The sequence below is a fragment of the Salvelinus namaycush genome, chromosome 42, assembly GCF_016432855.1.
Source record: "Salvelinus namaycush isolate Seneca chromosome 42, SaNama_1.0, whole genome shotgun sequence".
Lineage (NCBI taxonomy): Eukaryota > Metazoa > Chordata > Actinopteri > Salmoniformes > Salmonidae > Salvelinus > Salvelinus namaycush.
Window position 1 is genome coordinate 1,516,729 of NC_052348.1, and position 26,853 is coordinate 1,543,581.

At 43.1% G+C, this 26,853-nt stretch overlaps 1 protein-coding gene across 1 annotated transcript in view; it reads left to right on the forward strand.

The window, feature by feature from the left end:
* Positions 1–473: 473 nt before the first annotated feature.
* LOC120034709 (neuromedin-K receptor-like) overlaps positions 474–26,853 on the forward strand; it is a 36,315-nt gene continuing 9,935 nt past the window's right edge. The window contains exons 1-3 of the mRNA XM_038981316.1: positions 474–829; positions 5,790–5,978; positions 6,955–7,105. Of these exons, the coding sequence (XP_038837244.1) occupies positions 627–829; positions 5,790–5,978; positions 6,955–7,105 (543 nt within the window). The 5' untranslated portion in view covers positions 474–626. The remainder of the gene's footprint in view (positions 830–5,789; positions 5,979–6,954; positions 7,106–26,853) is intronic.

The following is a 26,853-nucleotide window of genomic DNA, read 5'->3' on the forward strand; positions in this document are numbered from 1 at the left end:
CGCCTGATCCGACCTATTTGTCCCTCACCGAGTTTAAAACCAGCAGTGCCAGAATCAATCGAGCTTTCTAGTCTATTTGTGCCAGCTGAAACTGGTGGTACGTCATTATGTGCGGGCACAGTTTATACTGCAGAGGCTTGGGGGCTCCGCCGTGCCACCGCGCTCACATTCAACAGGATGCGAATTGAAACTATACTTCGCACCTTGCCATCTTTACCGAAATAGTGGCGTGCACTCAAAACTAACATTCTAAATGGGATGCGCTCAGGCAACTGCGGTGGAGTCGAAGTTGACAGGTCGTCTTCTTCAAAGTTGAGAGTATTTTTACTGGCGTTTTGTGGAGAGGTGCGTTGCGCGCAGTGGTGCAGCTATCTACTCTGTTTCTCCAAACATTTCAAGGACACAGCCTGAAAAAACGACTTGTTCCACAGTAGGAAGTGAACATAGAAGTCAGAATGGCAGTTGTGGCACTCAATGGATCGAACATAACTACGGGGAACTTTACGAATCAGTTTGTTCAGCCGCCTTGGCGCATTGCCCTGTGGTCGGTCGCCTACAGCTCCGTTTTGGCGGTGGCTGTGTTCGGAAACCTCATTGTCATATGGATAATTCTCGCCCACAAACGAATGCGGACAGTCACCAACTACTTCCTTTTGAACTTGGCATTTTCGGACGCATCTATGGCCGCCTTCAACACTTTAATTAATTTCATATACGCTGCCCACGGAGACTGGTACTTCGGAGAGGCTTATTGCAGGTTTCAAAACTTTTTCCCCGTCACCTCCGTGTTCGCAAGCATCTATTCGATGACTGCAATTGCCGTTGATAGGTAGGCAACTGATGCTGATCATGCCTACTTTTTAAATCACTAACGGTATTTATTTATTATGATTAATTATGATGATGATCTATAAACGTTATTATTCAACACTTCTCATGATTCTTTACAAGCATTTTCTACCAGTAAAAGAAAACACAGGATTCACTCTACATGGTGATGCTGATGAGGTTGTAGGGAATTGGTATCCCTTAAATTGTTATTGAATTGAGATCACACACCATGGTTACATTTTTTCCTGTTTAAGGAAATGTGCATTTCATTGTTTATTCTATCCAGGCAGTAGTGTGTGTGTCTGCTGGGGAAGGCAGTATATTGCATCTGTAATCATGAATTTGTGTATGTGGATGCCTGCGTACATGCATGTGCGTACATTTATACCTTTTTGTGTGTGTGTGAAGCAGATGAGTCAGTGGAGAGGTTCAAAGCAGCACCGACCACAGAAGATAATGAAAAGATTAAAACTATTAGTAACCGTGAACTTAGTAATGCTTTTCATCTTATTCATGGGAGTCGGGGGAGGTGAAAAATATTATATTCCATCTTAACTTACCTTGGCAGTCATATCAAGAGATGGAATATCCAGACTGACGACATCAATGCAGAGCACAGCTATATTACAGGTTGTGTGTTGGAAATGTCCTTGTGATTCAAACTGTAAATCTAGACGAAGCTGATGTCAGGCTTCTGTAGCATGTTCTGGCATATCAGTAATTGTAGGTTTGTCATCATTATGGCCCTGCTACACTATAGCCATCTGGTATCTGGCGTTGCCGTCAGCCATTGAGGGAATGATTCCTTTGAAATCAATGAAAGCTGCTATATTGTCCATGTTGTGCTCACGTTGCGTCACTTCCACATACTAAGATGTATGAAGCCAAGGAAATACTAGTGAGAAGAAACTCTAGCTATCTAGCTACATGGATTATTTTCACATTGTATACACAATCTTGTGTAATTAGAGAATCATTTAGTACAACCACTAGCAACAAGTTAATGAGTACTTGCGAAAAACTGGACTAAAGCTATTGCACTTACGCATAATCAATGAATAAGGTACAGTAGGGGAAAATGACGCTCTTCCCTTCTGCTCCTCCACTCTCAAAACAACACGCTCTGTGTAGCAAGTAGAACGTCACATTGACATGACACTGATGGCCTGCTTGCATGTGGGGTGGCAGAGTATTTTGTGTGCGTGCGTGCGTGCATGCGTGCACGTGCGAGCATATGCTTGCATCTGTGTAGGGGGTGGCAGTGTGTGTACACATGCTTGTGAGTGCGCGTGTGTGTAGGTATACACTCATACGACCAAAAAGGAAAAATACATTTATCAACACAAACATCAGCATCCATTTTACTTTACTTATACTCAAGGAAACCAAAACCTACATTTGGAAAACGCACCGCCAAGACAGCTTGGAAATAACAAATCAGTCCTTTGACAAATAGGCGCAAGCCCGCACTATTATTGCTCATTTTCAGACGCTAATAACTTATTCATGGCGTCTTCAGGGGTGTTTACTGGGGAAGCCTACACCTACCCATTCCAGTAATGGAGGTTCCTCGGGGGGTTGTGTTATTGTGCCTCCACTTCACAAACGTTGACCATGCAGAGAAACACCACCCCTTAGATAATTGTGTGTAGTTAAATATTTATAGTATGCTTGGATCTGTGCTGTCTTGTCAATTCCTATGGTCATTGTTATGCCTTTGTAACCGGTGTGAAATGGCTAGCTAGTAAGCGGGGTGCGCGCTAACAGCGTTTCAATCCGTGACACCACTCGTCCTGAGACATTGAAGTGACTTTCTCTGCAAGGGAAGGCTTTTGTGGAGCAATGGGTAACGGTGCTTCGAAGTCTCAGAGCGAGTGACGTTACCGATTTGAAACGCTATTAGCGCGCACCCCGCTAACTAGCCATTTCACACCGGTTACACTCACCCTCCTTTTCCGCAGCAACCAGTGATTCTGGTCACAGCACCAATGTAACAGTTTTGCTTCCTTCCCTCTCCTCGCCTCGAACCAGGGACCCTCTGCACACATCAACAACTGCCTCCTATGAAGCATCGTTACCCATCGCTCCACAAAAGCCGTGGCCCTTGCAGAGAAAGGGAAACAACTACTTCAAGGTCTCAGAGCGAGTGATGTCACCAATTTGAAACGCTATTTGCACGCACCCCGCTAACTAACTAGCTAGCCATTTCACACCGGTTACACCTTGTCATGTCAAACATGGCTTGATTATGATCATAGGAACTGGCTGTAGCACAAATGGATCTGGTGTTTGGAGTATGAAGTGCATTGATATGCAGCGTATGCATTGTATACACAGAGTCATCTCGGCTCTGCTCTTATTTCTGTAAGTGGTTGATTGGTTGCAGTGAATTTAAATGAGTCACTCATTTGACAGCAGATTGATTAGAATTGCCATTTTAACTGAATAGTATTCACTCAATGGGGTGTCAGTCAAACACTATGAGTTGCTGTCCTTCTGTTGACACCATTCTCCGATGGTCTGCTAAAGAGATGAGACAGACAAGACAGGAATTGTTTCCCAACTCCACAAGCCTAAAGGGTTGTTTATACCCTAGCCAAAGCCAGATGCCAGACTTGGCTTGTAAAAATAAAAGAACACACACGCTTGCACTGACTACACACACATATACGCACGCACACACCCTTGCATCAAACACAAGTAGCTTGGCACACACAAAACACACACATCCCTCAATGACTCTTCCTCTTCTGTGGTGTCACTTAATGATATTATCATATCAAATGGGACTCTGGCTGATTCGATATTGATGAATATCCCCATGTTTCATCATACTATAGAGCTATGGTGTGATAATGGAGAAGTAGTGAGTGTGAGGCACTGGTATCTCCTGCAGCTCTGCGACAACACAAAAGGCACACCCCTTAGGCTCTGCTCTCAATGACCTTCCTGCAGCCGAGGTAGACAAATTCCATCTTTTTAAGTGTCCCTTCGATTTCATCACCCAATGCCAGAGATAAAGAGAACAAGGGAACATAGATTTGACCCAGATTGAAACACATAACCTCCAGTCCTAATTGTTTCATGGCTGAACTGATGCGCAGCGCAATCCAGACAGACTGTCGCCTTGGAAATGGCACCGGGTTGCAATTTGGGGGCCAACCGTACATGTGCCCCCCTTCCACCCCTCCATCCCTATTTCCTGTGGAAGTGAAACGCATTTGCTGTGTGAACAGCACTTCAGATAAGACTCCTACACACACCTTTGATTAAAAACGGCAAGACATCCTCCCACACACACACTCGTTTGGAGGGAAGAGTGTGACGAGGTGCCAGTCTGTCAGCGAGTGTATTTTTTGAGATGGGACTGATTCAGATTTACCATTGTTGGTAGTTGACACTCTTCAAGCAAGTCTCCCACTTCATTGTTCTTCGTTATTCTTAGATGGTCATGTTAGGCGCAGTAGCCTCTAACTGATGTTAACGGCTGAGACTATGCAAGTTACAACTCTGAAAATCATTAAAGATCCAATGCCGATGTTTTTATCTCAATATCAAATACATTTCTGGGTAACAATTAAGTACCTTATTACAATTTAAAATGGTAAAAAAGAAACAAGAATAGCTTCTTAATAAAGAGCAATTGATCAAGTAAATTAGCTGTTATTGGCAGAGAGGTGGTGTCACCAGGCAGGCCAAAACTCCATCCTGCCAAACAAGCTGATTTCAGGCGGTCTTTTCAAACAGCTCTTACACTTAAAGGTCATTATCATAGTTTTCACAGTATTATTCCAACCTCATAGTGTGGAAATATATATAATATACGTTAATTGCTAATTTTGTGATGCAAAGGGAGAGGAACACATTTTGGAAGACTGATGTGTAGGCTAGTGCAGTATTTTCACCCTCTACCCTTTTCATGCATTATTTCCACCTTTTACCCCTTTTATGCCTAAAGAAATGACTAAATGCCTTTTTGCAAGTACCTATTTTGGTCTTGGCTGCCCTTGGGTATTGCTTTGTGGTACTTTGTACCTCACTTATTAACCCCTCAGGAAAACACCATAATGAGATTTCTGTGATGAAATACAACGAAGCCCTGAAAGAGCAGCCCCCTGCGTGGCACTGCACTGCACACACACTGCTACTGAAGTCTAATTGATTAATTCTGAATTCCTCTCATCTCAATACCAGGACCCAAGTGCCACTCAGACTAAATACCAAGTGATTACAGACGAGTTGAGGGACTGCTCTCTGGCACTTTGGAAGTTTTCCATCCGTCATTGAGATGGCAGCCAGGGCTCTGAAAATGATCAGAAACAGAGTCCGAGGCGCTTCATTCAAGGAAAGGAGACGCTAATTAGCATTAGCATCAACACGCCGTGGCTCGCAGTAATGGACAGTCATAAAGTGAGGCAAACAAGAGGACGCAGCAGCATAATAAAGTGTGTCCCCAGGCTTACAGCGTGTTCAGAGTAATCTCCTACTAATTTGGACGATCCATTGTTTCAGCATTGTCCGTGGCTTTGCCCCAAAGCCTCTTGTTTGATATGAATGAATCGACGTGGTCTGGCAGTTTCTATTGTAACAAGTGGATTTCTGAACGTCTTTGTGTTTTGGAAACACAGGAGACAGACAGGAGCAAGGATGCAGTCAATTCCTTATCAATTCAGTACAGGAATTGAATTAAATAATTCAAATTGCATGTCAAAGATGTAAAAGAACATTCACACATTCATTTATGTAATTTGCCACTACAAAAACTAAATTCATGAATGGGACTTCCAAGACTCCACACACCCTGAAAGAGAGGACTTCCTCTGATTCAGAGGGGTTGGATTAAATGCGGAAGACACATTTCAGTTGAATGCATTCAGTTGTACAACTGACTACGTATCCCCCTTTCCCTTACCTTATGTTTGACCTTTGACCCAATTTCAACGTCTTGACCCCTGCAGGTACATGGCCATCATCCACCCTCTGAAGCCCCGGTTGTCGGCTACAGCCACCAAGGTGGTGATCATGTGTATCTGGGCGCTGGCCGTGGTGCTGGCCTTCCCACTCTGCTTCTACTCCACCATCCGCATCCTGCCCCGCCGGACCATCTGCTACGTGGCCTGGCCCCGCAAGGAGGACGACCCCTTCATGTGAGTAACGACACCTTTAGCCCTGTGGCCTCCTTTGTAGACTAGCCTCCTTCAAGCCTTTAAAAAAAGTATACAGTATATATCTTTGAAGTATTTTGTTTTTTTATTGGATAGAGAGCGATAGAGGTGAAAGGTAGGAGAGTGCTGAAAGAGCAGTAGGCCAGATCTGAACCAATGCTGGCAGCGGTACATCGCACCAGGCTACCTCATTCTAGACTTCTATACGACTACTTCATATGAGACATGTTTATCACCCTAAGCCTCTTTTATCATCATAAGCTTCTTCATTTCACTCAGTTTTACATGGTTACACTTTATGGCAGCTTATGTATTATGGGAATACTGCCGCTAACTCGCTCTCCAACCAAGGTGCATGAATTGAGGAACGAACTGAAGTGAGGAGGATATTCAGCAACTCTTGGAGGACAGTGGAAGTTGATAGAAAAGTGAATTTATTGTTATTTCCCGCTCATGGCCTTCTTCAGGGTTGTATTATGGCAGCATTATGATGCATTATGGCAGCCGTATTGTGCCAGAGCGCTCACATTGGCTGTGACAATGGAAAGATGTGACTGTACCAGTTGAGAGAGAGAGATGATTAGCTTGCCTGCTCTGGGCTAGCTTAGCATAGCCCTTCTTTTCACTCCTCTCTCTCTGCAACTCAATGTGTTATCTCACCTCACTCCTTTTTGTTGTGTTACAGTATAAGCACGTCATCTGACTAGCACTCTTCTCTCTTCCCTTCTGCTTTTCTCCTCTCTGGAAGTGCACCTGGTCCTCTCACTCCTCTCTCGCTCTGAGATTTGAACTGCTCTTTTTATCATGCCTGTCTAGTTTACCTCACTCTTATTTTCCTCCTTCCTCTCATCCTTTACTTCTCTGCCTGCATATCCACTTAAAAAAATGGGCCAGTGCCATTTTGCTTATTGTTGTTTCATCTTTGTTTACATTCTGGTTTTCTCCCTGTCGTGCCCAGGTTTCATATCATTGTGATGGTACTGGTCTACCTGCTGCCCCTAATGGTAATGGGAATCACCTACACCATCGTCGGGGTGACTCTGTGGGGGGGAGAGATCCCAGGGGATTCATCTGACAACTACCACGGCCAGCTCCGGGCCAAGAGGAAGGTAAATCCAGAGCTGACCCGGGATTATAACCCACGACACAACAACACAACGTACTTATGATGCTCTGTCAGTACCACTGACCCAGAAAAGGTATCTTTGTTTCTGGGGTGACAGTGCTTCAGGTCTCAGGAACTTTAAGGCAGTAGCGATGCTATATAAAGCCATCCACTAGGATTTTCACAGATAGTCAAAAACCCATTACATAATAATCAATCTATCTTCAAAGTGCCAAAAAATCACTCAAGTGAGTTGGTTGAGGGTTAGTGTACTACAGGGACATATAATTCATCAAAACACACATACTACACACATACTGTACTATGGGTACAAACTCGGAGTGCGTTTATAGCAAGATAATGGAGGATTTACTGTGTCTTTATGTGTTTCGACATTCACAATAACTATTACGTTATAGTCTGGGTCACCTAATCCAACACATTGGTCAATCTCCGCAGACAAAAACCTACCAACACAACCTAATCGCCGAAACACAGCACAGACCTTTAAGTCTATGAAAAATGAATTTGAGACGTTCGTTTTTTTCTGACTTGTGGTCACCGTTCCTCCATCGACCCTGTTTTTTTGACGTCGTGGCTTTTTGACATGCAGCGCTAGCTCTGAATGCTAATGGCCTCCTGAGGCACTGTGAGCTTGGCCCTCCATCTCATACCGATGTCAAAAGTCAACACTTGGATATACTCTCCGGACTGTCTACATTGTGAGTCACAGGCATACTCAGACAGTCAGAACAGGTGACTTGTCAGTGTTGTTTTCTGGTTTTGAGAATAAAACGTGCTTCCTAAGAAAATAGTCGTGTTAAACAGAAACCGGAAATGCGGCCTAGGCAGAGTTAATTGAAAACTGGTCCAACATTTCGGTACACACTCCATGTAACAGATTACATTTTGCTTTGGATTTTGACCCATTTTGTACCTAAGAAGCTTGTGCTAATACGATTCAGTATCAACCACAGTGGGTGGGTCAAGCCCTGTCCATTCTGGCACTAAGCCTAAAACAACAACAAAGCTGACTCCCTGCCACTTTTTTGCTAAACAGCTAAGAACTGGCCATCCATTTGAGTTAAAACATGTATGTACTAATTCCAGATTGCCCCTTAAAAGTGGGAGCCCTGCTGGATAAATGACCTTAAGCCGACAGGAAATATGAGAGATGCACCTCCACTGGGAATTAACGAGTGATAAGGATTGGACTGGAGGCACTAGAGTGTCCACACTCTAAAGACCACAGAGACAAGAGAGATGGCGTGTGAAGTTGGCTAAAACACGAACGGACTGGAGCACCAGGCTAGGCTATTGTAGGTGAAGAGACCTTTCTATGTATCGGAACAATACCTCTGCATAAACCATAGAGTTTCAATAGTAAGAAGGTCACCTCCACCCCCCCCCCCCCCCCCCCCCCCCCCCAGGCACATATTCATAAAGCATCTCAGAGTAGGAGTGCTGATCTAGGATAAGTTTTGCCTGTAAGATCACAATGAACTAGATGGTAACTTTACATTAAGTAAAGTTGTGGGACTTGATTCAGCTCTTTAAAAGTATTTTTGTGGTAGTGGAAGAAGTTTTACTTGACTATGTAAAACAAAGCAGTTACTGTACATATAGTCAAAGTTAAGTGTAGAAAAAAAAATTGGTCTGATTTACTTTGATGTACTACTATATCAACCTTTATTAGGCTGTATCACAACCGGCCGTGATTGGGGGTCCCATAAGGCGGTGCACAATATGCCCAGCGTCGTCCGTGTTTGGCCGCTGTAGGCCGTCATTGTAAATAAGAATTTGTTCTTAACTGACTTGCCTAGTGAAATATATTTTTTAATTAAATATTACTTTGGACTGTGCAGCAGTTAGATCACACCTTTAATCAGAAATAACTACACTCTGACTACTACACTTGTATACACTCTGCTACTAGAATACGACAGTAGATCGAAACTGTAATAATAGAGCACAGAAGACAATGAGGCATTGTCCTGTCTGGGCTGGAGGGAGATCAGTGAGAAGAGGGACCCACTGGCGGAAAAAGAAGAACCCCTTCCCTCTGAGCATCTTTAAACCCAAGGGACACACACAAGTTAACTGAGCATAGCATACATAGGGCCCTATAAAATCCACAACAATGCTTAAACCCACATCAGGGGCCGCTTTTGAGGTCTGGGGAAAAAGAGAAATGTAGATTTTGGGTGTGTTTTGCATGAGTTTGCCAAACAAATGGCCATTAGATTGATTTAAATAATCATATCATTCTACCAGGTATGCCTAGGCCACTTCGTAGTTAGCATTTAATTGAGAAGGTTTTTGGGAAAGCCTTTCCATCTCCACCAGAAGTAGTTTATCATTAGCATCATCGCTAACGGCTACACAAAGTGTAGACCTACACGCACACTGCACACGCACACAGACCGTGACATTCCTGTGCCGTTTCAGAACGAAAAATACAAATCACTGATGCTGACTGACTGAACTGAATAGGCCACACAACTCTCCTTCATATTAAAATCTCGATGTTGATGCGTGTAAAAACAAAGACGTTTTCACACGCAATTTCTTTTGTAAACTGGAAAGTTTCCCTTTAATCAGATTCTAGTGTGTTGTTGTTGTTGTTAGGGGTGTGACAACCTGGCTATATTCTTATTCGTAATCGTATCCATAAAATGACAGTTGATATTCGTGAACGGGGAAAAAATAAGTGTTTTATTATGCCTAAATAGGTATTTTGCCAAAATCTATCTGCAGATTTATAGAACAAAAAATCTGCAGATTAGGAGCAGTGTGCAGAGGTGTGTGTGTGTGTGTGTGTGTGTGTGTGTGACTGTGTCTTGCACTCAAAACATAATATATGTTGGATATAATTCACATTGGTAGCTGCTAGCAAACGTCCTCGCCTGATGATTTATCATAGTAGCAGGCTGACAGGAGGCCGCAGTAATCTAAATGATTAGACCGAAACATGCGATCAGAAGTGATTAGGTGAAATATGAAGCGAGTGAACGGAGAAGGCTTCGCTCTATCCAATCAGGGTAGCAGGACCAATGTACAACCCACCCTTCTCTTTACAGACAGGAAAACTAGCCACTTGAGTTATTTAGAGCATGATGTATGATCCTGAGAAGGAAGTAGCTTCTTTCTTGGTGTTCACAATTCTTCATCGTCATTACACTATTGTTCTAAATTCAATCACCCTCTTCATCCTCCTAATAATTTTTGCCTTCACTGCCCCGTGTGCTCCTCCGTGTGTGGGAGAATCCATAGCAACGGCTCTGTTTGGGAGCTCAGTGAAGAGACAGAGAGCTGTTCGCTGACGTTAGCTAGCTACTTTTCATCACTTTATACTCCGACAAACTGCTGTAACTTTTGATTGTCAGCCGATATTTCTGTTCCGATTTGAATAGTAGAGAATTGGAGTAAGATTGCATGCGCTCTAACGTTTTGCCTAAGTAGTTGGCAAAGAGGTCAATGTTACAGTCAATAAAATAGAATATTGGAAGTGATGTCACAATGGGGCCTTTAGAATGTTGAACCTTTTCACATGTGAGTTTCAAATATCTCAAACGGTCGCCCCAGCGTGAGTTTTTTTATCCACATGATGTCAGAATGCACTCACTGTTCCAAATTGTGATTGTTACGCAACAGGACAGTAAACACTTGTTACTTGCCAATTTCAAATGATTTTCTAACACGTTTTATCTTTTAACAATAGTGTGAATTGAGGTGGTTTCCGCCTCATTAATTCACATAGAATTAGCCCATTTCCGTGTTGCGGACAATTTGTTAGGTTTTACTGAGCCAGACAAACTTCTCTCTTCAAGGGGAGCCCAAGCACTTCCTTAGTGTTTCCGCAGATCAAGCATGCAGACATTTGAGGTAAAGGAATGGTTCTCTCATCTTTCGAGTAAACTTCCGGAATTGAATGAAGGGAAGTGAATGATCGTAGATGACACACCCCCTTCAACATGCATACTGGAAGCATCAAATGGTATTTGTCACATGCGCCGAATACAACAGGTGTAGATCTTACAGTGAAATGCTTACTTAACCAACAATGCAGTTTCAAGAAAAATAAGCGTTAAGTAAAACATGCACATAAATAGTTAAAGAGCAGCAGTAAAATAACAGTAGCGAGGCTATATACAGGGGGTACCTGTACAGAGTCAATGTGCGGGGGCACAGGTTAGTCTATGTAATTGAGGTAATATGTACATGTAGGTAGAGTTAAAGTGATTATGCAGAGATAATAACCAGAGAGCCGCAGCAGTGTAAAATAAGGGGTGTGTGAGGGTGGGGGGACGACGACAATTCAAATAGTCTGGGTAGCCATTTGATTAGCTGTTCAGTGTGTCATCTGAAAACGTAATAATGGTGTTGGAGTCGTGCCTGGCCATGCAGTCATGGGTGAACAGGGAGTACAGGAGGGGACTGTGCACGCACCCCTGAGGGGCTCCCGTGTTGAGGATCAGTGTGGCAGATGTGTTGTTACCTACCTTTACCATCTGGGGGCAGCCCATCTAGAAGTCCAGGATCCAGGTGCAGAGGGAAGTATTTAGTCCCAGTGTCCTTAGCTTACTGATGAGCTTTGAGGGCACTATGGTGTTGAATGCTGAGCTGTAGTCACTGAATAGCATTCTCATGTAGGTGTTCCTTTTGTCCAGGTAGGAAAGGGCAGTGTCGAGTGCAATAGAGATTGCATCATCTGTGGATCTGTTGGGGCAGTATGCTAATTGGAGTGGGTCTAGGGTTTCTGGGATAATGGTTGATGTGAGCCATGACCAGCCTTTCAAAGCACTTCATAAGTGCTACGGGTCGGTAGTCATTTAGGCAGGTTACATTTAGTGTTCTTGGGTACAGAGACTATGGTGGTCTGCTTGAAACATGTTGGTATTACAGACTCAGTCAGGAAGAGGTTAAAAATGTCAGTGAAGACACTTGCCAGTTGGTCAGCGCATGCTTGGAGTACACATCCTAGTAATCCGTCTGGACCCGCGGCCTTGTGAATGTTGACCTGTTAAAAGGTCTTACTCACATTGGCTACGGAGAACATGATCATACAGTCATCCGGAACAGCTGATGCTCTCATGCATGCTTCAGTGTTTCTTGCCTCGAAGCGAGCATAGAAGTAATTTAGCTTGTCTGGTAGGCTTGTGTCACTGGGCAGCTCGTGGCTGTGCTTCCCTTTGTAGTCTGTAATAGTTTGCAAGCTCTGCTACATCCGACGAGCGTCGGAGTCGGTGTAGTACGATTCAATCTTAGTCCTGTATTGACGCTTTGCCTGTTTGATGGTTCGTCGGAGGGCATAGCGGGGTTTCTTATAAGCTTCCGGATTAGAGTCCCACTCCTTGAAAGCGGCAGCTTTACCATTTAGCTCAGTGCGGATGTTGCCTGTAATCCATGGCTTCTGGTTGGGGTATGTACGTACGGTCACTGTGGTGACATCAATGCACTTATTGATGAAGCCAGTGACTGATGTGGTGTGGTCCTCAATGCCATTGGAATATGTTCTGGGATTCTTCTGGTCTGTGCTAGCAAAACAGTCCTGTAGCTTAGCATCTGCGTCATCTGACCACTTCTTTATTGACTGATTCACTTGTGCTTCCTGCTTTAGTTTTTGCTTGTAAGCAGGAATCAGGAGGATAGAATTACGGTCAGTTTTGCCAAATGGAGGCTGAGGGAGAGCTTTGTGTGTGGAGTAAAGGTGGTCTAGAGTTTTCTTTTTCTTTGCACGTGCTGGTAGGAATGAGGTAGTTTCCCTGCATTAAAGTCCCTGGCCACTAGGAGCACCACCTCTGGATGAGGTCTCTTTCTCCTGCGAGTGACGGCCTTGTTAGGTGTCTGAAGTAAATAATTTGCGTCCGACTCTTTAAAGAGAAAATCTTCGTCCTGTAACAGGTGCGTAATCACTGTCCTGATATCCAGAATCTCTTTTCGGTCATAAGAGTTGGTGGTAGAAACATTATGTACAAAATAAGTTACAAATGTCGTGTCTGGACTATCATTAAATGTGAAGACTTATTTTATCAAATCAATTCTCTATGTGTAATTATTATTACGTGATTAAACTAATCATGTCAACTTGAATTAACTCGGAAGTCGGGGCACCACGGAAAATGTTGAGTACAAAGTTATAATTTTCCGAATATAACTCTTCAAATGTTTTAATATCTGATCAATTAGTCTTCTATTTAATGAATTATTAATCGTTACCTCATTAGTCTTATTCCAGATGTTTTATAAATTCTTGGTTATCTGCACAAACTCTAGTTTCCATAATGAATCAGCAATACACAAATTGGCTTAATTATTTATTTACTAACTAAATAATCACAGAAATACATAACAAACAAACAGTAGATATTGGTTACTAACAATGATAGGAAAGTCCCAAGTGGGCTAAGCCGATATGATGGCTTGGTAGACAAAGGGAAGGGGGTGTGAACCTCTCAAGAGCGGGAAACTCATAGCTGATAACTACGCTCATAGCAATTAATACTTTACATGAACGACCGCTCATTCGAAAATAAATTGCAATTTACATATTTACGAGTATGTCTTGTTGTCTTTCTGATCGAATCCTCAATCGTCCTGTAGCATTCATCGGAGTCTCTGCTTCACTTTCCCAGAAGTCACGATGTCTTTCGTGGTTGTAGGTGGTTAGGATGGATACTTTAGTGTACCATTTGGAAATGTTCTCATAGAATAGATGCTTCGGCGGTTGTCGGTATTCTCGTTCTAGACTTACGTAATTTCTAGCTGCAGACTAGTAATTACACGTCTAAGATTTGCTCTTATTCTGTAGTGATCGATAGTCTCAGAGTTTAACCATTTGCTACCTTCGCTTACACCGTGGTCTTGACCATTCGAGACGTCCGGCTTACCGTGGGTCTCTTTGGCATGAAATGTGAATTTCGTCACAGATGGTTTTATACATTTCAGTATAAAAGGGCGGTCCATGACGCCGACGTAATGTCTATGCTCTTGTGGGCATGGTTACTGACTTGGTTAACTTTATATGAAAACCCATATTTAATAATTTTGAAGGTTAACGTCACATTACATCTTTTCACAAATAGTTTAATGTTTAATCACATGGGTTTCACAATATTTAGATGTAAACCTGACTGCTGGGAAATGTACACCGTTAAGAGATACCATTATGTGTGTTTCCTGTCCTTCATTTTTGTTTTATATATTTTTTTACCTTTATTTAACTAGGCAAGTCAGTTAACCACTTATAGACGGTAGGCAATTAAGGTCACAGTTATGAAAACTTAGGACACTAAAGAGGCCTTTCTACTGACTCTGAAAAACACCAAAAGAAAGATGCCCAGGGTCCCTGCTCATCTGCGTGAACGTGCTTTAGGCATGCTGCAAGGAGGCATGAGGAATGCAGATGTGGCCAGGGCAATAAATTGCAATGTCCGTACTGTGAGACGCCTAAGACAGCGCTACAGGGAGACAGGACGGACAGCTGATCATCCTCGCAGTGGCAGACCACGTGTAACAACACCTGCACAGGATCGGTACATCCGAACATCACACCTGCGGGACAGGTACAGGATGGCAACAACAACTGTTCGAGTTACACCAGGAATGCACAATCCCTCCATCAGTGCTCAGACTGTCCGCAATAGGCTGAGAGAGGCTGGACTGAGGGCTTTGTAGGCCTATTGTAAGGCAGGTCCTCACCAGACATCACCAGCAACAACAGGACCAGACAGGACTGGCAAAAAGTGCTCTTCACTGACGAGTCGCGGTTTTGTCTCACCAGGGGTGATGGTCGGATTCGAGTTTATCGTCGAAGGAATGAGTGTTACACCGAGGCCTGTACTCTGGAGCGGGATCGATTTGGAGGTGGAGGGTCCGTCATGGTCTGGGGTGATGTGTCACAGCATCATCAGACTGAGCTTGTTGTCATTGCAAGCAATCTCAACTCAGTGCGTTACAGGGAAGACATCCTCCTCCCTCATGTGGTACCCTTCCTGCAGGCTCAACCTGACATGACCCACCAGTATGACAATGCCACCAGCCAGACTGCTCGTTCTGTGAGTGATTTCCTGCATGACAGGAATGTCAGTGTTCTGCCATGGCCAGCGAAGAGCCCGGATCTCAATCTCATTGAGCACGTCTGGGACCTGTTGGATCGGAGGGTGAGGACTAGGGCCATTCCCCTCACAAATGTCCGGGAACTTGCAGGTGCCTTGGTGGAAGAGTGGGGTAACATCTCACAGCAAGAACTGGCAAATCTGGTGCAGTCCATGAGGAGGAGATGCACTGCAGTACTTAATGCAGCTGGTAGCCACACCAGATACTAACTGTTACCCCCCCTTGTTCAGGGACATATTATTCCATTTCTGTTAGTCACGTGTCTGTGGAACTTGTTCAGTTTATGTCTCAGTTGTTCAATCTTATGTTCAGACAAATATTCATACATGTTAAGTTTGCTGAGAATAAACGCAGTTGACAGTGAGAGGACGTTTCTTTCTTTGCTGAGTTTAGTTTAATCACATACGTTTCACAATATTTAGATGTAAACCTGACAGCTGGGAAATGTACACTTTAAGAGATACCGCTATGTGTGTTTCCTGTCCTTCGTGAGATCATCAAATTAAACACACTCGTCATAACTGTCCCTTAAGTGTCCACCATTCCAAAATTCTCAAAAGTAGAAATATTGTTTAATTCTCCCGTTTTGGGGATTTAGGAGTTTGGCCAAGTGAAGTCCTTTGTTCTCTCTCAATACTGCATGTCCAAAGTGGGAGAGAGGGTCCCTTCCAGGAATTTACAACCAGTCGTTAAGTCATAAAACTGTAGAGAGAGGGCCATGATCCTCCCCCCAGGGCACGTCATAACACAGAACGTGAAAAAACACACAATCGCACAATTGGTTAAGAGCCCATAAAACGGCAGCCATCTCCTTCGGCGCTATTTGTCTCACCAAGCTCATCTCGTCTCCTCTTATCTGGCGGCTCGCACAAACTACCCATCGTTGGATTACTTTCGATTACTTCTCCTGAACATTGCATCCAAAAATAAACTGGTCACATTCAGGACATAACTTTGTAAGGACTGTTTTTGTGCAAAATGTTTGAAAAAAAGTGTGGCCAGCTTTAATGCTGACTGTTGCGTCATTCGAAACCGGATGTTCTAAATAAGCGTTATAATCACACCGGTTTGAGCGTTTTTAAAAAGTATAAGATCAGCACTTCTACTCTGAGGCGCTTTATAAATACGGCCCAGGTGAATGGGGTTCAGATAAGGTTAGGTGCTCAGAGAGTCTGAGTATGGAGTTGGTGGCCTCAGGCACTGTTCTGCTCTGTCAGCCCACACTGAGCCTAGCTTAGCGACATCACTGTTTTTCCTCTAAGTTTCTTATTATCCTCTTTTCCAAAATAAAATAAAATTTGCTTGAGGAGTTGAGAGCACTGTATTGTCATAATCTGAATTAATTTGATGCGTACAGACTATTATCTTTACAAGCTTAAGGTACTGTAAGGCAAATGCCTGAGAAATGGGGACTGTGGATGTTCTTTGGCTTAAAACATTTCTTGAATTGAACTGGCGCCCTCTAAAAGTCTCCTCCTATTTCTCTATTCCGTGTAATTTAAGTGCTGCCTGTCTTCCCAGCAGCCTACTTGGTGAGTGAACTGCAGACTGTACAAAAGCTGAAGAACATCCAGGCACTTTCAGCAGGTGCTGGAGTTGCAGGCAAACTCATGGAAAACAGAAAGGAAAACGCTGCACACTGCTGCTCAGACGTTTCGACCTTTAGGTCTTCATCAGGCATCCATATGCCAGGTGGAAGGTTTTATATATATATATATATATATATATATATATATATATATATATATATATATATATATATATATATATATATATATATATATATATATATGGGTTAGTACTCAGTGACATCACTTCCTGAAACAGGAGGTACAAAAATGTATAACATAGTTTCACAATATTAACATTCAATGTATCAAAATATACAATCATACACAGGGACTGTGATCAATATTTACAGTAAAATACTTAAACATGCAATGTTCAATTATGATTTTTTTTTAAACAATTTGAACATATCGGAAACTATAAAAATGGTTTCAAGTCAAACTCCTCGTTAAGGCCAAGAGGAGACAGTGTGTTGAGCCTGTGGATCCAGAAAGATTCCCTTTGAAGAAGTTTCCTCTCAATGTCCCCTCCCCTGCGTGATATCTTGACCATTTCTATTCCAATGTATCTCAGAGAACTAATAGGATGTCCAGCTTGTACAAAATGATCAGTAACCCAATTTTATATATATATATATATATTTTTTTTTTCACCTGTCTGTATATTCCTGCGGTGCTCACTGATCCGTGTCATAAGGCTTCTACGGGTTTTCCCTATGTAAGACAGACCACAAGGACATTTCAACTCGCAAATAACATTGGTGGACATGCAGGTAATCAGGCCCTTGATTTTAAGTCTTTGTCCTGTGTGGGGGTTGGTAAATGAGCTGCGTTGAGTGCATTGGCCATATTTGTAATTACCCTCCGGAACCTTGTCCAAGAAAGTGTCCCTTTTCCCAGATTTAACCACAATATCTCTCACGTTTGGAGGTCTTTTTAAAGACCATACATGGGGGATATTTAAAAATGGGTTTCAATTGTGGGTCAGTATCAATAATGTCCCAGTACTTCCTGATAATGTCCTTTTTAAATGGCTTCCCCAATGGTGAGAATTGGGTAAAGCATAATGGGACATGTTCTGCTTTTTCTTTGACTTTTGGTTGAAGGCTTTCCATCTGTGTTAGTCCTTCAAAACAATCATTGGCATGTTTTACCCAATTGTCTTTGTACCCCCTTTCCTTAAACCTTTGTGTGAGGTCCGTGGTCTGTTTCTGATAAGAAGCTAAGAAGCATCAGAGCTGCATATTCTTCTGATGCAACTGAATTGATTTAAAGGGAGACTTTTTTAACGAGTGGACATGGAATAAAACTGTCACCTCTAAGGAGGGTATTCCTGTCTGCAGGTTCCTATAGAGATCTGTAGAGAGGGAGGTTTTGTCCTTAATAACCATCACATCAAGAACTGATTTGTGATAGGTCATAGTTCATGGTGATGTGAATGTGTTCATTCATAAAGTTTAGATACGCATGGAATTCCAAAAGTTCTTACCGGGTCCCTGTATAGATCACGAAAATGTAATCCAAATATCTCAGAATTAGGAGAATATTGGAGAGAAACGGGTTAAGGTCTGGATTCAGCACCACCGGTTTTTCAAACATTCCTAGATGTAGGTTAGCATACTTATGAGCCATAGTGCTGTCCCTATGGTCTGGAGGAAAAAGTGTCCTCTGAAGAGAAAATAGTTGGAGGTTAGTACCAGTTCAGCCAAGTCCACAATACAATGAGTTCTAGGAAGAGCATTAGGGTTCATTGAGGTAGAACTTGAGGGCCTCTAGGCCGCCCTAATGGGGGATGTTAGTATATAGACTGGTAACATCAAAAGTACACAGAATATAATTTTTATAAAATCAATAGAGTCTCTAGTATATGAGGGGAGGGAGGTCACCCAGGGTTTCACAACATGGTCTATAAAGGTAGAGAGATTCTCTGTCAGAGATCCATTACTACTCACAATGGGCCTGCCTGGTATAGGTGGTGTCATGCTCTTGAGAATTTTGGATAGAGCGTATATGATAGGTATGGTTGGGCAGGGCAGTCAACTTTCATAAACTCATATTCTGTCTTTAAATGCCCCTTCATTAAAAAATGTAGACCATTTATCATGGATCAGAGACTTGAATTGATTAGTAGGGCACTTTGGGAGTCATGTCCTCACGGCGAGAGTCAGGTTCATTGTCATTCAGGTTATCAGTGAGAAAAACATTAGCACTATTTCCTGTCTGGTTACTAATATTGTTCAATAGATTAACATTGGCATGGCATTGGAACCCCATTACCAAAAAACTCAGTCAATCTCAAACTGCAGAAAAACTTTTGAAAGTATAACTGTATCAAAATCATTGGCCTGTGATGTTGGGACAAATGATAGTCTCTTAACTAGGGCAGATGAACATGTATCAGATATATAGACCTGTCTTCCTACATAGTCCTCCCCTGCATTTCTTGCGGGGACGCAGGGTGGGCGGTGGTCGTGATGACGGCCTATTCAATGATGTCTTCCATCGGGATTTCCCAAAAAAGAAGACGCTCTAGATTGGTCACTGGAGTCAGATGTGAGGGAGTTGTTTGATCGCCACATTAGTGGCCCTCGGATTACGGCTGGGCTGGCGTTTACACTTCCAGCTTGCTCGTGGGGGAGTGCCAATTGGCTGTCTCCGGCCATCCCTCCAGAAATAAAACTTCTGCTCCTTGTAGTCCGCAGTATCACTCTCAAACTTATGACTGTTGTTGTTTTGGTAATCAGTAGCTGTATTGGAGGGGGAGTGGTTTCTCCTCTCCTAGGCAATTGGTACCGACCAGGTGTGCTCAGTATTAGCACGCTCTCCAGCAGGTATATCTCTCTGGTCACCCCCAAAGCCAATTCCTCCTTTGGCCGCCTCTCCTTCCAGTTCTCTGCTGCCAATGACTGGAACGAACTACAAAAATCTCTGAAACTGGAAACACTTATCTCCCTCACTAGCTTTAAGCACCAGCTGTCAGAGCAGCTCACAGATTACTGCACCTGTACATAGCCCATCTATAATTTAGCCCAAACAACTACCTCTTCCCCTACTGTATTTATTTATTTATTTTGCTCCTTTGCACCCCATTATTTCTATTTCTACTTTGCACATTCTTCCACTGCAAATCTACCATTCCAGTATTTTACTTGCTATATTGTATTTACTTCGCCACCATGGCCTTTTTTTGCCGTTTACCTCCCTTATCTCACCTCATTTGCTCACTGTTCTGCAGAGTTGTTCTGCAGAGTTTTTCGAGGTAGGAAAGAGAAGAGGCTCCACACCACTCCCTTATCTTACCTAGTTCTTTTCAGATGATCTCATTTTTCTCTTTTGTAACTTTTGGCAACTGTGTGTGTTTTTTTTATTTTTATACCTGTTCGCTCCTCTCACTGTAAGCTTTACAGATGCTCCCCACACCTTGGCTGCAACCCTTCTAATTTAGTGTACCCTGTGTGCACAACCCACGTGGAATTCCTGGTATCTGCCGATCTGCAGTCAAAAATGCAGAGTTTCTCAGCCTATGCTGCCCTTCAGTCCGTTGACATTTTGGCCATGATGGATCCCCACAGAGAACACTGCTCCAAATGCTCTTTCTTCATCTGACTACGTTTTCTCATAGTCTGAGAGCATCTGTTCAGTGTGGTGGTGGCACAAGGCTACTACTTTCTCCTAAGTGGAGGTTTTCTCTTTTCTCCCTTGCTCACCTGACCATCTCCTCATTTGAATGCCATGCTGTCACTGTCACTTGTGCACTCAAGATTAACATTGCTGTCATCTATCGCCCACCAAGTGTCCTTACAGATTTCATCAATGAGCCTGACACCTTGATGAACTAATTTCCTGGCAATGGCTCACAGCTATTTGTACTTGGCGACTTCAACCTCCTGACATTTGCCTTCGATTAATTTCTTTCTAACTCTCTCATTCTCCTCCTTGCCTCTTCTGACCTCACCCTTTCCCAGTCCCTTCCCATTCACAAGGCACATAATACGGTTGACCTCATCTTCACTAGAGGCTGTTCAGCCCACCCCTCCTGCTCTGTGGCTAAGTGACTCATTGCTTGTTTACAGAACAGGGCTGTGGGCAGCTGAGCGAAAATGGAGGAAAACGAAACTTCCGGAGGACCTATACTCTTGGATTGCATCCTACCTGGTGACGTGGAGATGATCTGTGTCTGCATCATGTACTCTCACTACTGGTGTCCCCCAGGGCCCGGGTCTAGGCCCTCTCCTTTTCTCTCTATACACCAAGTCACTTAGCTCCGTCATATCCTCACACGGTCTCTCCTAGAAGTCGACCGATTAATCGGAATGGCCGATTTAATTATGGCCGATTTCAAGTTTTCATAACAATCGGTAATCGGTATTTTTGGACCGATTACCGACACCTTTATTTAAACTAGGCAAGTCAGTTAAGAACACATTCTTATTTTCAATGATGGCCTAGGAATGGTGAGTGTGTCAGCTCGGGGATTCGTTTTTGCAACCTTCCGGTTACTAGTCCAACGCTCTAACCACCTGCCTTACATTGCACTCCACGAGGAGCCTGCGTGGCAGGCTGACTACCTGTTACGCGAGGGCAGCAAGAATCCAAAGTAAGTTGCTAGCTAGCATTAAACTTATCTTATAAAAAACAATCAATCTTCACATAATCACTAGTTAACTACACATGGTTGATGATATTACTAGTTTATCTAGCGTGTCCTGCGTTGCATATAATCGATGCGGTGCCTATTAATTTCTCATTGAATCACAGCCTACTTCGACAAACGGGTGATGATTTAACAAGCGCATTCATGAAAAAAGCACTGTCGTTGCACCAACATACCTAACCATAAACATCAATGCCTCTTTAAATCAATACACAAGTATATATTTTTAAACCTGCATATTTAGTTAATATTGCCTGCTAACATGAATTTCTTATAACTAGGCAAATTGTGTCACTTCTCTTGCGTTCTGTGCAAGCAGTCAGGGTATATGCAGCAGTTTGGGCCGCCTGGCTCATTGCGAACTGTGTGAAGTCCATTTATTCCTAACAAAGGTCGTAATTAATTTGGCAGAATTGCACATAATTATGACATAACATTGAAGGTTGTACAATGTAACAGCAATATTTAGACTTAGGGATGCCATCCGTTAGATAAAATACGGAACGGTTCCATATTTCACTGAAAGAATAAACGTTTTGTTTTCTAAATGATAGTTTCCGGATTCGACCATTTTAATGACCAAAGGCTCGTATTTCTGTGTGTTATTATGTTATAATTAAGTCTATGATTTGATAGAGCAGTCTGACTGAGCGATGGTAGGCACCAGCAGGCTCGTAAGCATTCATTCAAACAGCACTTTCGTGCATTTGCCAGCAGCTCTTCGCAATGCTTCAAGCATTGCTCTGTTTATGACTTCAAGCCTATCAACTCCCGAGATTAGGCTGGTGTAACCGATGTGAAATGGCTAGCTAGTTAGCGGGGTGGGCGCTAATAGTGTTTTAAACGTCACTCGCTCTGAGACTTGGAGTAGTTGTTCCCCTTGCTCTGCATGGGTAACGCTGCTTCGAGGGTGGCTGTTGTCGATGTGTTCCTGGTTCGAGCCCAGGTAGGAGTGAGGAGAGGGACGGAAGCTATACTGTTACACTGGCAATACTAAAGTGCCTATAAGAACATCCAATAGTCAAAGGTATATGAAATACAAATTGTATAGAGAGAAATAGTCCTATAATTCCTATAAGAACTACAACCTAAAACTTCTTACCTGGGAATATTGAAGACTCATGTTAAAAGGAACCACCAGCTTTCATATGTTCTCATGTTCTGAGCAAGGAACTTAAACGTTAGCTTTTTTACATGGCACATATTGCACTTTTACTTTCTTCTCCAACACTTTGTTTTTGTATTATTTAAGCCAAATTGAACATGTTTCATTATTTATTTGAGGCTAAATTGATTTTATTGATGTATTATATTAGGTTAAAATAAGTGTTCATTCAGTATTGTTGTAATTGTCATTATTACAAATACAATGAAATTGTCCGATTAATCGGTATCGGCTTTTTTCGGTCCTCCAATAATCGGTATCGGTATCAGCGTTGAAAAATCATAATCGATCGACCTCTAGTCTCTCCTATCATTGGTATGCAGATGCCACTCCACTACTTTTCTCCTTCCCCCTTCTGACACCCAGGTTCTTTTTAGAAAATGTATAAAAAATGTAAATTAAAATATCACATTTACGTTAGTATTCAGACCCTTATAAACAGTACTTTGTTGAAGCACCTTTGGCAGCGATTACAGCCTTGAGTCTTCTTGGGTATGACGCTACAAGCTTGGTTTCATCAGACCATATAGATTCTTGTTTCTCATGGTCTGAGAGTCCTTTAGGTGCCTTTTGGCAAACTCCAAGCGGGCTGTCATGTGCCTTCTACTGAGGAGTGGCTTCCGTCTGGCCACTCTACCATAAAGGCCTGATTGGTGGAGTGCTGCAGAGATGGTTGTGCTTCTGGAAGGTTCTCCCATCTCCACAGAGGAACCCTGGAGCTCTGTCAGTGACCATCAGGTTCTTGGTCACCTCATTGATCAAGGCCCTTCTCCCCCGATTGCTCCTTTTGGCCGGGCAGCCAGCTCTAGGAATATTCCTGGTGGTTCCAAACTTCTTCTATTTTAGGAATAATGCAGGCCACTGTGTTCTTGGGGACCTTCAATATTGCAGACATTTTTTGGTAACCTTCCCCAGATCGGTGCCTCGACACAATCTTGTCTCAGCGCTCTACGGACAATTCCTTCACCTCGTGGCTTGGTTTTTGCTCTGACATGCACTGTGAACTCTGGGACCTTATATAGACAGGTGTGAGCCTTTCCAAATTATGTCCAATCAATTGAATGTACCACAGGTGGACTCCAATCAATCAAGTAGAAACATCTCAAGGATGATCAATGGAAACAGAATGCACCTGAGCTCAATTTCGAGTCTCATAGCCAAGGGTCTGAATAATTATTTAACTAAGGTATTTCTGTTTTATTTTGAATCAATTGGGAAAAAAATTACAAACCTGTTTTCGCTTTGTCATTATGGGGTATTGTGTGTAGATTGAGGACTTTTTTAAATGTAATCCAATTTAGAATAAGGCTGTAACGTAACTAAATTTGAAATTCAGGGGGTCTGAAAGCGTTCCGAATGCACTGTATCCACATGGATGTCGGCCCACCACCTCAAGCTCAACCTCGACAAGACGGATCTGCTCTTCTTCCTGGGGAAGACCTGTCCGCTCCAAGACTTCTCCATCACGGTTGACAACTCCCCCGTCCTAATCCATGTGCTTGTCATCTCTAGTCTGGACAACTGCAACTTGCTGTTGTCTGGGCTCCCCGCTTGTGCCATCAAACACCTGCAACTTATCCAGAACACTGCACCCCGCCTGGTGTTCAACCTTCCCAAATTCTCCCATGTCACCCCGCTCCTCAGCACACTCCATTGGCTTCCAGTCGAGCTCGCATCCACTCCAAGACCATTGTACTTGCCTACGAAGCAGCAAGAGGAACTGCCCCTCCGTACCTTCAGGCTATGCTCAAATCCTACACCCCAACCCGAGCACTCCATTCTGCCACCTCTGGTCGCTTGGTCCTCTCACCCCAACGGGAGGGCAGCTCAGCCCAGTCCAAGCTCTTCTCTGTCCTGGCACCCCAATGGGGGAACCAGCTTCCACCTGAAGCTAGGACAGCAGAGTCCCTGCCCATCTTCCCGAAAACATCTGAAACCCTACCTCTTCAAAGAGTTTCTTAAATAATCCCACAGCACTCCCCCCTTCACCACATCCTCACCCTGATCCATATACCCCATGTAAATGTAAAGTGTTGCAGCTTAATAAGAAGCACATTTACTCCAGCTGTGCTGAAGCTAGGAATCAAGCTCCAACACTACTTTTTATCGAACTAAAACATCTAAACCAGAGTGCAACAGGCAGTATGCAGCACTGTGCTAAGCAATAGCGCTGGCCCTGTGTTTCTTAAAATGCTACTAACGGGAGATTATATGCACCTGCGTGTTAAAGCAAACTTGCTTGCTACCAAAAACCCACAAAAATAAACCAGCAAAAAAGTTGATCTCTCGTGGTTACCGTGTCAAGTGATTATCATACCAGATCCTCTACGTTCTCTATTCCCGCCCCCAATGAAATGTCGACCTATCAGGCGCATCGGAAACTGTAAGGATGCTGAATATAACAACTTATTGGAGTATTTCATTTTTAAAGTAGGCCTATATTTCATTCAAACTTTTCACCTTAAATGGCAAAATAATATAATATATGCCATTTGAAAACTTAATTAGCCTACATTTATTTGATAATGTATAGGCTGTATAACTCGGTTGAAATGATTTAGTACATTTCAAGTATGGACAGTCGGGATATTTTACTCCCGATCTTGATAGGAAATTACCATACCAAACAATTTTTCAGTTAAAGATATGTATTTAATGGACTACATCAATTGGAATCGAATGAAATAATAAGAGTTGGCTACACCAAATATGTCATGTCATTGCTCTGTGGTTTTCTACAGGCTAGATAGAGCCCAATCATAAACTTTTTAGCCTAACAAATACCGCTTTCTCTATAGAGTTCGCCAGCTTGTAGTCCTAAAACCCAGAAATGAATTACCTCTGGTTTGTTCAGCCAATCCAATGGGGGATAGAATAGGGACAATAAAATGTACATTTATCTACCATAAGCTGCCTGCAATGTCGTTTTAGAGAATTTGGCAGTATGTCCAACCGGCTTCACAACCGGAGACCACGTGTAACCATGCCAGCCCAGGTCCTCCACATCCGGCTTCTTTACCTGCGGGATCGTCTGAGACCAGCCACCCAGACAGTGGCACGCTGAAGAAGTTGGCTCTTCACGGATTATTCCCAGTTTCAACTTTACCGGGCAGATGACAGACAGCGTGTATGGTGTTGTGTGGGTGAGCGGTTTGCTGACGTCAATGTTGTGAACAGAGTGCCCCATGGTGGCGGTGGGGTTATGGTATGGGCAGGCATAAGCTGCGGACAACAAACACAATTTGCATTTTATCAATGTCAATTTGAATGCACATAGATACCATGACGAGATCCTGAGGCCCATTGTTGTGCCATTCATCCGCCGCCATCACCGCATGTTTCAGAATGATAATGCACTGCCCCATGTCGCAAGGATCTGTACACAATTCCTGGAAGCTGAAAAACTCCCAGTTCTTCCATGGCCTGCACACTCACCAGACATGTCACACGTTGAGCATGTTTGGGATGCTCTGGATCAACGTGTACGAAAGCGTGTTCCAGTTCCCGCCAATATCCAGCAACTTCGCACAACCATTGGAGAGGAGTGGGACAACATTCCACAGGCCACAATCAACAGCCTGATCAACTCTATCCAAAGTAGATACGTCGCGCTGCATGAGGAAAACGGAAGTCACAACAGATCCACGCCCCTACCTTTTTAAAAAAAAGTATCTGTGACCAACAGATGCATATCTGTATTCCCAGTCATGTGAAATCCATAGATTAGGGCTTAATGAATACATTTCAATTGACTGATATCCTTATATGAACTGTAACTCTGTAAAATATTTGCAATTGTTGCATGTTGCGTATATATTTTTGTTCAGTGTACATATACTTTTGTGAATTTTGAAGAATTTAACTGGCCCACTCTGTCATATTTTTGTTGATCATCCATCAGTTACATAGCAAACCATGTGGCTGGGATACCATTTTGTTGTGGGCCTTTGTTTGAAAGGCTTTAAAGTCAGATTTCTTCTGATGTATTTTTAGGGGCATGCCATCGCGAGGCCATGAGAAAGGTGAACGGTATATACAGTGAATGAAATACTAATCCCGGGTCGTCAGCAGCCTAATTGATCTTTCTCGGTTTCTCCGCCAGGTGAGATGGACAGGTTATTATTCACGTGAGCACAGGTCAGGTCAGAAGTGTGTCAGGAAGCATTGAATAGCTATAAAAGCCGTAATTCTCTGACATTCATCATTATTACCTCCATTCAACTGAAATGATGTCGGAGGAGGCTCGC